We start from the raw sequence: 12341 nt of genomic DNA, 5'->3' as shown, positions 1-12341 counted from the left end.
TATTGCTAATATGATTGTGGTCCATAGATAAGTTGTGTAAAACCAAGATCTTTCTTTAAAATAAAACCTTACCTATACATAACCCAACCTTAATAAAACGTGTGATAAAAGCATTGGGGAATGTGATGAAACATGGGGCAGTGATTTGATGCTCTATAAACAGTAACTGTTCGTTTGTGTGATTAGCATTCAAAAATAAGATATTCAAAAGAGCTAAACAACATCAAAGGAGACATATCTGCTTTCAAAGGCCACAGAAGTAATGGCAGCTAACACCCTTCCACTTCCCCCGTCTAAAATAAAAGTAGAAGTCATACATATAGTGCATTGCCTCCTCCAGCCTCAAACACACCGCCCTTTTGTTTGCTCGTCAGCCTCTTCAAACTTGAGTCATTCTCCACTCGTCTTCACTCATTGTCATGGGAACCAAAAGAGCCCCAAGGAACATGTTTTTTTGAAAGACAGCATGTAATGCATTATTCCTGTAATTTTGCCCTTTTGGTAACTGCTATCCAGTCATTACCATTATGGGGTCCACGGTTGCAGTTGCTTTCTCAGAAAGGTGTGCTGCTTTCTCCTCTTCCTGTTTTTCATTTGTTCTCAAGTGCAGCACAAATGAGCCCTATACCTCAGGTTTGTGTCTATTAACCTGTGGATTATATAAGACTGATTTTTTTTTTCAATGAAATACCAAGGCATAGGTCATTTCTATCATTGTAAACTATTCTAAAGACTCTAATGCAGGCATTTGTCATAGCTTGTTTCCTGTAGCTTTCTATGTACCTGGCAAGCCTGTAAGACTTACACAGCCAGACACAGTCCTTTATTAGCATCATGATAATGGCTACCTGCTTTTACCCAACTGCTTTTAAAGAACGTCTCTCTCCTATGTGGTCCTCAGGAACAGACATACAGTAAGATTAGCAATCACTGCAGTGTAATACAGTGCAGTACAGTTTTGTGTAATAATAGTAATTAAAAAACGAACGCAACAGATTTCAGGCCCTACTTGGGGTTGAACAAGTCTTTCCTGTCAAATGTAAGGACATGTTGGTCTGTCTGTAAGTCTGTCAGTCTACCAACTTGTTCCAGACCGAACCAAGGATGGACTGCCATGAAACATGGCGCAGATATGGCACCCAGAATCCTAATGACTGAGCTGATCTCTGACTTTTCCCTAGCTACACCATTAGGTTCAGATTACTACTAAACTATTGGATGGAATGCCATGAAATTGGGTAAACACATTCATACAGCTCCTCAGGATTAATGATAATCACTTTGGTGACCCCTGAACGTTTCACCTTGCACCATCCTCAGGTCAAAATATCAGTTTCTCTAACATTTTGGTTTGAGACCGAATTATCTTCCAATTGAAAACAAGCCTCAGGTATACTGTATGTTTAGCACTAAGATGATGAAGATGGCAACATTAAAACTACTTCTGTTATTCACTAACTACTGACTACAATATGCAAGCAATGAGACTATTGTGATTTGCTTTTATTAGCATGCTGACAGCAGCACTACAGTGCAAAGCTGTAGACTCTTAATCTCAAATCTGTTTAAAACACAGTTTGACAAAGTTGAAGAGGTTTACTGTATAACATTGTGTGAGTTTTTACAGCATTTAATCATTTTTATTGTATTGTTATTGCATGGTTACTTTATTGTTTTTATCTTGATATACTGGTAGTTTCTCTGTGTTGTGTCAAAAATGTTAGCACATAGTAGGCCTACCTTCAGGTAATTCAGAATCGTTTGTATTCTATGTAATTTTTGTATGTGTAAAGTACATTAATATTAATGTGCTCAGGGCATTTCATTCAGGCATGTCATAGTGTAAGGTGTGTTGACATGTTATTTGGCAGTGGCCATGCAGTGGTGTCATTTCTGTGCATCCATCAGGAAGAGCCTCATCTCATCTGTAAATACTCATCCCACTGATGCAGGGTTTCATGGAATTAATGAGGCAGCTTCATGTGCTGATGCATGTGAAAGGGGGCGCTCTCTTTCAAATTGCTTTCCTTTATTGCCCCCTCCCCACCCCCCCGCTCGTCCTCCCTCACCAGAAATCATATTAGCCAAACCAATCTCATTTACAAAATGCCATTTGTTAATTTAGCCCTCTCGCTCGTTGGTTACAGCCCGGGTGTGTGTCTGTCAAGTTGTGCATGAGTGCGAGAGAAATACAGCGAGTATGAAGCAGGAGGATGAAAGGAAAGAAAGACAAGAAAGAGAAAGAAAGAAAGAATTAATGGAAAAATATTGTCCTTTGTCAAAAAACACCTTTTTTACTGTGCACTAGTGCAAGCACAAAAACTTTTCAAGACTTATTTGGAAAAGAAGAGAAAATGAGGAGTGAGAAGTAGCTGCTGTGCATCATCATGAGTCCTAAAGCATTCCCAACCCTCAAATTGGAACTTGATGTTTGATCAATACATCATAAAGTATACTGCGATAGTTTAGTCCCCGTTAGGTGATTATCGTTCCCCCCGCCGTCCACTGTCAGTGCTGAATCTGCTAGCGAGTCTGTAGTAATTACTGAGCCGTGGCTGAGGTGACAACTGGGAAACAGGAGGGCAGACGGCAATCAGTCATCTCCTCCTAGTTATTGTCTGCATCTACCACACCAGTGGCCTTTATCTCGGTTCGTCAGGAGCAGCGACCAACACGAGGCGAGTTATTACTGGCCCTGCGGCCGGGATAAGATCAAAGAAGACCGGTTGAACACGGAAGATGAAATGACTGTGCTCTTCTAAGGACTGCTGCATGGTTTGTCATGTCATTACCCCCCCACCCCCCCTTCCCCATGTTAATGCTCTTTTTTTTCTTCATCTTTTACAAGTCGTTCACAGTCTCATAATGAGGACGGTCTCCAATTATTTTGATGTGGGGGGAAATTACCCATCATTCGTGCTTTACCGAATAGAAATATTTCTTTCCCTCACCTTTTTGTGCTGTAGGTGTTTTACTTTAGATCTGTGTTTTCTTGCCTTCTCCTTTCCTTTTTTTTCCTCCCTCTCCCACATAAAATATTCTGCCCCATTTGTACCAGTGGTTTGAACAAGAGCGGTTTGTCGTGTCAGAAAAGGAAGTACTGAGAGAAGCTCATGTGCTTCATGGTAATTTCATCTGACAGAGGAGAAGGAGAGCAACAGTCTACTGGAGGCAGAGGAGGGCATGGCCTCCCATAGACTGTGACCACGACGAGTGATGGAAGTGATACGAGGTCAAAGAGGGTGGGGCGGGGGCATTGGGGGCAGTGGTGATTAGAGTCCTTTAAAACCCCCTAGGTGTGGAGGAACATGAGTCTGAAATTGAGTTCACTGCTGCTTTTAATGCTGGGATATTACAGGATGTTCAACAGGACTTGTTATGTCAGGCTTACTCATTCATTCAATATGTACACTCACTGTGATAAACAAACTTTCACAGAGGTTAATTTGAACTCGCTACCCCCTGACGCTTGTTTCAGCTCTGCCAACATGCCATCTGTTGTCCTGATGCTATGTTGCATCACTGCTAATGAAATAATTTGGCTTGAACCTGCCAGATTCACTTTCCTGACGCTAAATTAAACCATCTTCCTCACTTGGTCATTATATACTGTATGCACCTCAAAATGGCGTTCAATTCAGTAGGAAAGATTTCTTTTTTCATGAACCAGGAAAAGTGTAGTTTTCTCCAGACTTAGCAACTGCAAACTTTCTTCTCCTTTGTTTTTGCTCTAGTTTTATGCTTCTACATTATTAAATCATATTTTTGATGAATCTGTTACAGTCCAATGTAATGTTTTTGTTCATCACATAGTTGAGTGTCTGTGTGAGACAATGAGTTTCTGTGACCTCTGTGAGGAGCAATTAAAGCAACTTCTCATTTTCTTTCTTTTGACATGTTTGCGTGCGTCAGTGAGGATAAAAAGACGAGTGAAAGAGACCATGTGTGTTTTTGAGACTCTAAAAATACATTTGTGAACTGTTCTGGCTGTAATTTCTGATTAATTTCCCCTTCTAACCTGTGCAAATGTGTGTGTTTCAGGGTCAAGCTGAAGGATGGCGTGGCGTTCCTGGGAGCCAGAGCCAGTAACCCGGTCCTGTGGACGGTGAGTCAGGATGTCAGAAGTGAAGGTCACAGAATTGTCACGCTCCACTGTCGGAAGAAGGACAACAGTTTTAGTCAAAGGTATGTCGTCCGCCTCTCTTTTTCTGGAGAATTAATCAGTGTTGGAATGAAATATTATGAAAGGTCCACTCTGCTGAACAACCAGAAAGCAGAAGCACACTTGTCCATTTCTTGGGCAGCTGTCAGTGGAGAGCGATTGCAAAGAGTGTGGATAAAAGAGGACATGACTCAGCATCTGACCCACTCCCTCCCTGCCTCTGCCATTCACACAAGTGTTCAGTCAGGACCAAGTGCAGTCAATAAAATGTATTGTTCAAGGAACAAAGTGTTGCCTTTCTGTTGCACTTCAAAGATAAGTCTGGTAACAGTCTATATTTTTCTTACTGTCACCAAACCAGAGGCCTGATACAGCTTATTGCTCGGCAAACTAAAAGACATCACAAAGTCACACTGTTGCCCTGGCTCACCTGTTCTTTCATTGCCTTCAGCATGAGCTATCAGTGTATTACATAAACTACACATACACCTCAGTGCTGTTTCAAACTGTGGGACTCTTTAGGTTGAAAATAGTCCAACAAAAGAACAAATCGTTCCTGTAGAAAGAAAAAAAAAGTTCAATTTCTTCATCCATCCACTGGCTATAGAGCCCATCTGTGCATGTGCAGGGTCGGAGGACTGCTGGAGTCAATCCCAGCTGACATAGGGTGAAGGCAGGGTCACCAGTCTATAACAGGGTCAACATACAGAGACAATGCACACACACTTATGTTCACACCTACAGGCAATGTAGAGATGCCAATCAATCTAATGTGCAAGTTTTTGGACTGTTGGAGAAACCACCCAAGTTCAAGGAGAACATGCAAACTCCACCCAGAAAGACCCCGGAAATCAAACCCTCTTGCTGACAGTCAACCTAGCTGACCAATTATGCCACCCTAAGACTCCACTGTTAAATCAAATTCAATTGAAATCGTTACTTTAAATGTAAAATAAGGATCCTTAAAGTTTTAAATACATTTTAAGTTACACCTTATTAGAATTTTCCCACTATTTGACCTGCCGATATAAATCACATGTGTCACTATTGTTAGTTTAAGGAGAACAGCAGCCAGTGAAAGTGTGGTCCCGCAAATCGAGCTTTCAGATCTTAGTAAGTGCCCTACTGACAGTTATGCATGTTTTATCCTATTAAGCACAAGTCATGTATGTTCAGCTGCTGAACATTTTTCATTGCACACCACCATTTCTCTTTAGACTGATTCTTCACCTTCTGCACAGCCATTCATTTCACTTCATTTCAGTGCAGCAAGAAAATCAGCCAGCAGAGGCTTGGGATGGGTGATCCATCAGAGTGTGTATCGCTGTGGGGTTTTATCATGGTGTGGTAAGCGCAGTTGGGAACCTTTTTCAAAACTGGTGATGCGTGTAAGGATGCTTACATGATGACGGAGGATGCTTAAATATCCAGGCACTCAAGAGCCGTTACAGTAATAAGCTACGTTGTGAGAAATCAAATATAAAAAGACAAGAAAATAAGCCTATATGTATTTTGTGAAAAGACGATTGGTTGTTGGTTGTTTGTTTCATCACAGAGGAGGGTATTCAATAGCTGACACCCAAAACTGTGTTGACAGGGAGACTTTGAATAGCAGCAGGGTTCAGAAAAGAGTCCAGTGGCATATAACTGCATTACTGAATAAATGTTGACATAAAAATTGAGACAATTCTTTACTATGGAGCATTAAACATCTAAAGCAAGTTGTTTTTCATACCAGAAAGAAATGAAATATCTACTGTAAAAAAAATAAAAAGAATAAAAAAATGAAAAGGCTGCTCGAAAAGGCAGGAAATCCATCTAAGCCTGAGGTGCAGTATGCTTTGAAAATGTTTGGCAGTAATGTGAGGCACAGAGTACACCTAATATGTACAGTAGTTTATAGACTGAAATACCAAAGCCACTAAGTCATCCTTTGGGTATAAGTGAGGGCAGAAAGTGTAGCGTAATGTATCACAAGTTTGAGACACTTATATAAAGTCATGTATAATATGAGAATTTCCAGCTCTAACGCTGCTGAATCTAGAGTTTAAAAAATAAAGGAATCAGGAAGCACAAGAAACATCTGCAACTCTCTAATCATGACAAAGCAATTTGAAGCATGTACAGCATATGTGCTCATGTGTGCATAATTGCCGCTTACATAACAGTTTGTCCAATACTGAATAATAACTGCGTCCGTATTTGACATTCAACTCGGTAGCTAAATGGTTTCAGGCGAAGACAAAGTAGCCGCACACGGGAAGTGACACACCCCAGCTGGGCTGTTATTTCCTCCCCGGTGTCAAGGTGACGACAGTGATGAATGACGACTCATCTATCATTTACATGCATCTCTTTCACAGCCCCGCTGAGAAGAGAAGACTTTGAATTATACAGGACTGATCAAATCAAGGTCATACATGTTGAATCTCCGCAGCTCTGTGCTCGACAAAAGACCACCTTGAAGTATTGAAATGATAATGCAACACCTGCTGTGACCCTGTGGTTTGAGCTTTCTTGAGCTTTCATTAGTTTTTGTGCTTCTGATTTACAATACAGAACAACAACAATAAAAAAGCTTTCTTGACTTTTTCTAGGCCAGAGAAATAGTTTTTTTGAATTAGTTGTTAGAGATTAATAAGTGGTTGCAAAATCCTGTTTCACTTATACCAAAACAAAGAGTTGTGAGAGGAGCCCAGTCTCATCATGTACGGCTCAGCCGGTGGGCTCTGTCGATTCTTTGCAGATATATTTTTCAGACATTGTACAATAAGGAGGGTGAATAATATAAAGGTGCGCTTACTTGGATTTTTTGGATTTTGTCTGAAGGCCTTGAAAGTAATCTCCCAAATTATTTTAATCTTTTATCGCCCAGGTACCTGCGAGGATTTCCCTTTTGACACACTTCCCCCTATTCACCAGTAATAGATCCATACTTGGGGAGTCTTTTTATTCAGCTGCTGTCCCGTGGGTAACATTTCCCATCAGTCAGGTTAAGTGGTAAAAGATCTTCATTAGCCAGAATTTCAATGGGGGTAATATGTGAAATATGTGGAGATGTAAGCCAAGGAGTGTGAAACGATAGGTGCCCTAAAACATTAAATGTCTCCTCATGTCAACTGAAGCTCACTTTACCATCCATTAAAACAGCATCACTGCCAGAACCAGGAAGACAAACAGCAGGAGAGGGGCAGGTCTCCTCTGACTCTACAGTACGTAGAAAGATTTTATAGCCAAAGGTGGAGCCATCAGGGGGCAGAGGCACTGACACAGGCTTGATGTCTAAACTTCTATCAGCCAATCACAGGAGACATGCATCATCTATACACAGAGACTTGGGGGACAGTTGTAGAACTATAAAACTGCACAGACACACACATTTTGTACTACAAATTAGGCTGCATGTTTTTTACCATGTGCTTAAAATAAAGTGGCAGCCGAGAGTTGAACGTGAAAAAGCCTTGGACATGAAAACATGTGAAATGAAAGTATATCTGCTACTTGACTTTCCCAATTAGCTATATAGCTTACTGAAAAAAGTCAAGATGCACAAGCTGCTGCAACAAGAGGGCTTTGATGATCTACTTCATTTACAGTCATACTTGATTTTGTTTCATCCACACAACAAAGCAAACACTACAGATCAGCAGAGTGTTTTTTTATGGAATAAGAATCTCTTATTGTTTTAATTTAATTTAACTAATCTGTGGCAGGTTTATTGGGACTTTTTTTTGTATTTTTATTTTACCAAGAACTTTTCAATTTCAACCTGTAAATTTACTTTGTATAATTGTATTTTTCAAAGACTCTTAGTCAAGCTCTTGCTCTAATGCGAGAGTACTGGAGTCTTTTTTCCTAAGTTCCACTTTTTCAATGAGGAGCTCCAAATTTCAGTTTTGTTTATGGTGTTGAATTTGTTTCCTTACGTTACTATGGTTGAGAAATGTACCAAGTTGAACTAGTTGGACATTTGCATGAATTCATTTCATGTTGCATTTTTCTGTAACAATTATGCAATCAGAAAGGACTGCAAAGTTGGTTACTAAATATTCTAAGGAAATCCTAGACTGAGATGCACTTAAAGTGAACTTTCCTAAAAATATCTCATCAACATAGCAGCATCGTCCTTTGGTGCCTTGACAGCAGAAAATAATTCAGGTTCTTCCAAATTGAGGCTATTTGGCAGCATGCTGTGTGCTGTGTGCTGTGTGCAGCGAGCGACCACGGCGCACCACGGCCCCCGCTCTCAACAGATGGCGTGTCTTCCTCTTGTGAACAATGCACTGAACACAGTTTTATAAAACATCAAAGAAAAGAAAACACATAGCACCTCTTATCACCAGTCCATGTTGAGCAGATTTAGCCACAGATAGGTTACTGTCTGCATGTCCGTTCAAGTCTCCAGGCTGTAATAAAGCTGACTGATGCAAGATCAAAGTGGCACAGTGGTCATCAAGACAATTCTGTCTGCTCTGTTATGAAGATGTATTAGGACACTTCAATGCTAAGAGGTGTCCTTCACCAGACAGCCCTCACAGCACTCTGTTACCATGGAGGGAGAGAATGCTTTTCAGTACAATCAAGCTAATTCATATTCACTTTTCTTCCGCAAGTGCTATTGAATTCAAAATCCCCATCAGCTGTTGGCTTAATTAAGCATGGGAATGCAACACGCATACTTGGGAATCACATACACATGCACCCTGTGTCTGCCATGTCGAAGCGAGTGTAGTGGGTGGGTTCTCCATGTAAATGGAGTTGTTGCTAAAGGGTAATCACATTGCAAAATCAAAAAGAAAGTCATCAGCCATGCACGTCAGGTGCTCAAGATGCTTCTGGCTCCTTTATTTCTTTTTTTAATAGAAGCTAACACAATTCGGAGTTCCCATTTGACTGAGGGGAAGAGTTGAGAAAAGGAAGCAAATGAAGGTTTTGTTACAGCGGCAGCGGCTCTGTGGCCCTACGTTCTCCATGTCAACCGGTAGCTTGTCCAAATTGCGATGGGAGTTCGATTTGCAATCGCAGGATGTGAGGCATGGCATCTAACAACTAATTAAAGTAAACAGAATTTAAGGGCCAACATTTCTTAATCTGCTTCCACTCTCTCAAATTAACACATGCACAGAGACACAAGCAATAAAGTATTTGACAAACAAAGGGCCTTTCTCAATCCCTTGACATTACTGATTTAATCTTTTTGATAAAATGATATTATTAATCTTTATTAATAAGATTAATAATGTTTTTGGTGTTATTCAAATGAATTTGCAGAACATTCTCTCGATTGATTTGTTCATTATAAGCTGGTGTCTTCAAATCCCTTATTCTATTTTGTGATTGGTCATTGGTAGTTTATGATCAGACCAAAGCTAAACAGATTCAGTTTACTATCAAAAAAAAGAAAAAACTCTCAGGAGTTTTTGTTGTTGTTTTCCTTTTAAAAGTGAATGAAACAATGAGAATTGGAAACAAAAGAGTTTCAAATTCCTTTTTAACTGATAGATTAATCAATCCATTGATTAACTGTTACAGCTCTAATATCAAGACTTAATTATGACCTCTGTAGCTGCAGAGAACTCTCATCAATGCTTCTCTCTGGTGAGCTCCCTACATTTCCTCATCAATTTCATCATTTATTAGACAGGCAGTAGAATTCTATATTCAATATTATGAAAGCAGCCAAGCATAATAAAAAAATTACAAGACAGATAGGTTGTGATTACGGTCACGTCCAGCCTTCCCCTTTCCTTGCTTGCATGCTGAATTTTTTGCTGGATAATCAAACTGTGAGCTGCTGGCAAGTTCGAAAGTTTTAAGTTTAGTGAGCCGCACTGATGTAGTAATGATGGCCATCACCTTAAGTTTGTCCGTTCACAACAATTCATGGTTTATTAAAATCGTTTAATTTCCTATAAGTGATTATTTTATTGCAGCAATTTTAGCCTGAGCAAGACTTTGTTAAATTAACCTTGTGCTAATGCAGCCTCTCCATTAACTTGGTTGTATTTAATCGAGTCTTGTGCCACAAGTATAAGTGCAACAAACCCACTACAGTATTGAGCACTAACCTTGACTTGTGCAGAAAGGATGCTTAATGAGGCACAAGATGTAAAACTTCCACCACACTTCTATAATCACCTGCATGTCTGAAAGAGTCTATGCATACAATGAAATATTCAATAAGTGTTTTTCTTACTGTAAATATTAAATGAGAGCCATCTGTGTGTTGTCTGACGCACTCACTCACACACACCCAAACAAACAAACAAACAAATGAACAGAAAAAGAAAACCTCCCCTCGGCATCTTTTCACCTTCAAAGTCTACGAGATCATGATACATGCCACCATAGTCAATTTGTCTGCTGTTGCTAGAGAGGACACCCGCTGAGAACGAGTAGGAGTCAGGCTTACTCTACAAGACTGACAAGACAGCCTTACAACAACTACACAATGATGCAAAGCCATGTGGAGCAAAGTTCCCGGGGCTGCTTATCTAAAAAACACCACCACCCATAGAGTTGCATCTGAGTGACACCACAGCACAGATAAATGGCGCTGAGCTTGAACCAACAATATATGCTTTCCAGTGCGTGTTTCATCATGTTTCCACTTATTGCAGCCGCGGTGAAATTTATTTTAAGCATAGGATTTAAATAAATAAATAAATCTTACATAGAAGTTACATGAAGAGTCTCTGAGAGTCTCTGCTGTGCCTTTGATGAGGAAAGGCTGCTCAGTGTGCAAGTCCCGGTGCGAAAATAGGTTAAAGATTCAAATTGTTTTCCAGCAGTAGGTGAAATCATGTTTTAAGCATCAGTGAAATCGAGGCTTGTCACTCTGCGTTTGCCCCAGCCATCTGCTGAGGGAGGTGACATGAGTCTCTCTGAGGGTCTTTCAGTGAAACAGAGGAAGCATGCATCAATGAGGGGAATGGAAACCCCACGCTTGTTTTAGACTGAGATGATTAGCATATACTCTGCTGTGTGCTCTGGAAAGAAGAAAGCTGCAATTCCCATATAAATAGTCCATAAAGATTCTAGTTAGATAAGAATGCCTCTGCTAAGCATTGTTATAGCGCTGTGCAACATTTCCTTCAAGTGCACCATACATCCTCTTTTATTGTTATGTGAGATTACCTGCTGAGGTGTGTAAACAGTTGTGTTCCTTAGGGCTGGGCTATAACTCAACACTATCATTTATCAACTTCCAGCTGAAACCCATAACAATGATAGGATCTCATCATGTTACTGCTGTCCAGATCAATGATTCTGAGCAGACTGGAATTCAAAAAAAAAAACAAAAAAAAAAATTTGAATAGTTTTTCTCTTTTTAGGAATGGCAGTGTTGGGGCTGTCAGTAGGTTGTTGTCGTATTTTAGCCACTATTGGATGAACTGTCATAAATTTTGTAGAGACATTAATGTTCCCTAGATGAATGAACCCCAATTATTTTTTTGATCTCTTGACTTTTCAGCTTGAGACACCAAAAGGTTGACAGCTCTCAACATCTGATGGACGGATGGTTGGTTGGTTGGTTGGTTAGATGGATGGATGAATGGATATTAAATGTCCTTGCTTTCAACTACACACGCCTTTCATGTATTCCTGTGCTCTTTAGTTGCTGGCTGTGTGGAATGGGTTTAGTTTCAGAGTTGGGGAAGGGGGAGATAGAAACTGCTATGTAAATGTATTTGTTGATGCTTCTAGATGTCTAACACTTCCCAATAGATAGTGCTGTAATTGTATATCTACTACAAAGAGCATGAAGTACAAATATTCAATTCAAGTCTTTTTTTTCCCAAACAAGACTGTCTGTCTGTTGCTTTACGTTGTTAGGCAACCTCTAGTGGCTGTGATAAGTATGGCACAGGAAAAGAAGGACGTTTGTACAAAGAGCCAGTAACAAAGTCAAGCTCAGGAGGAAATGGGTGGGTCAACACAAGGTTTTTGTAGGCCTGTTTGAAACCAGTACTTGTTGTTTCATCTCCATGACCATTCTACAACCTTAAATCTTCACTTGTATTTCAATGCAAAAAACAAATATTCCTTGAACCTAAGTGAGACATCTACACACCTTAATCTAACCCATCTGAGAGCGATCTATCAGCTCGACTTTTAAAACCTTGCTGACAAAGGTCACAGAGGGTCGACAAAAGTGACCTGTCGTTAGGTTGGACAA

General features: G+C 40.1%; 1 protein-coding gene across 1 annotated transcript in view; it reads left to right on the top strand.

Annotated features, from left to right (window-relative positions):
• The window catches only part of LOC146977500 (transmembrane protein 132C), a 146647-nt gene that overhangs the window by 80207 nt on the left and 54099 nt on the right, over positions 1-12341 (top strand). The window contains exon 3 of the mRNA XM_085793801.1: positions 4042-4185. Within this exon, the coding sequence (XP_085649927.1) occupies positions 4042-4185 (144 nt within the window). The remainder of the gene's footprint in view (positions 1-4041; positions 4186-12341) is intronic.

This window comes from Trachurus japonicus, chromosome 12 (genome assembly GCF_045865225.1).
Source record: "Trachurus japonicus isolate A0001 chromosome 12, Traja_1.0".
In the NCBI taxonomy this organism is placed as follows: Eukaryota; Metazoa; Chordata; class Actinopteri; order Carangiformes; family Carangidae; genus Trachurus; species Trachurus japonicus.
This window is presented reverse-complemented; position numbering and strand designations above follow the sequence as displayed.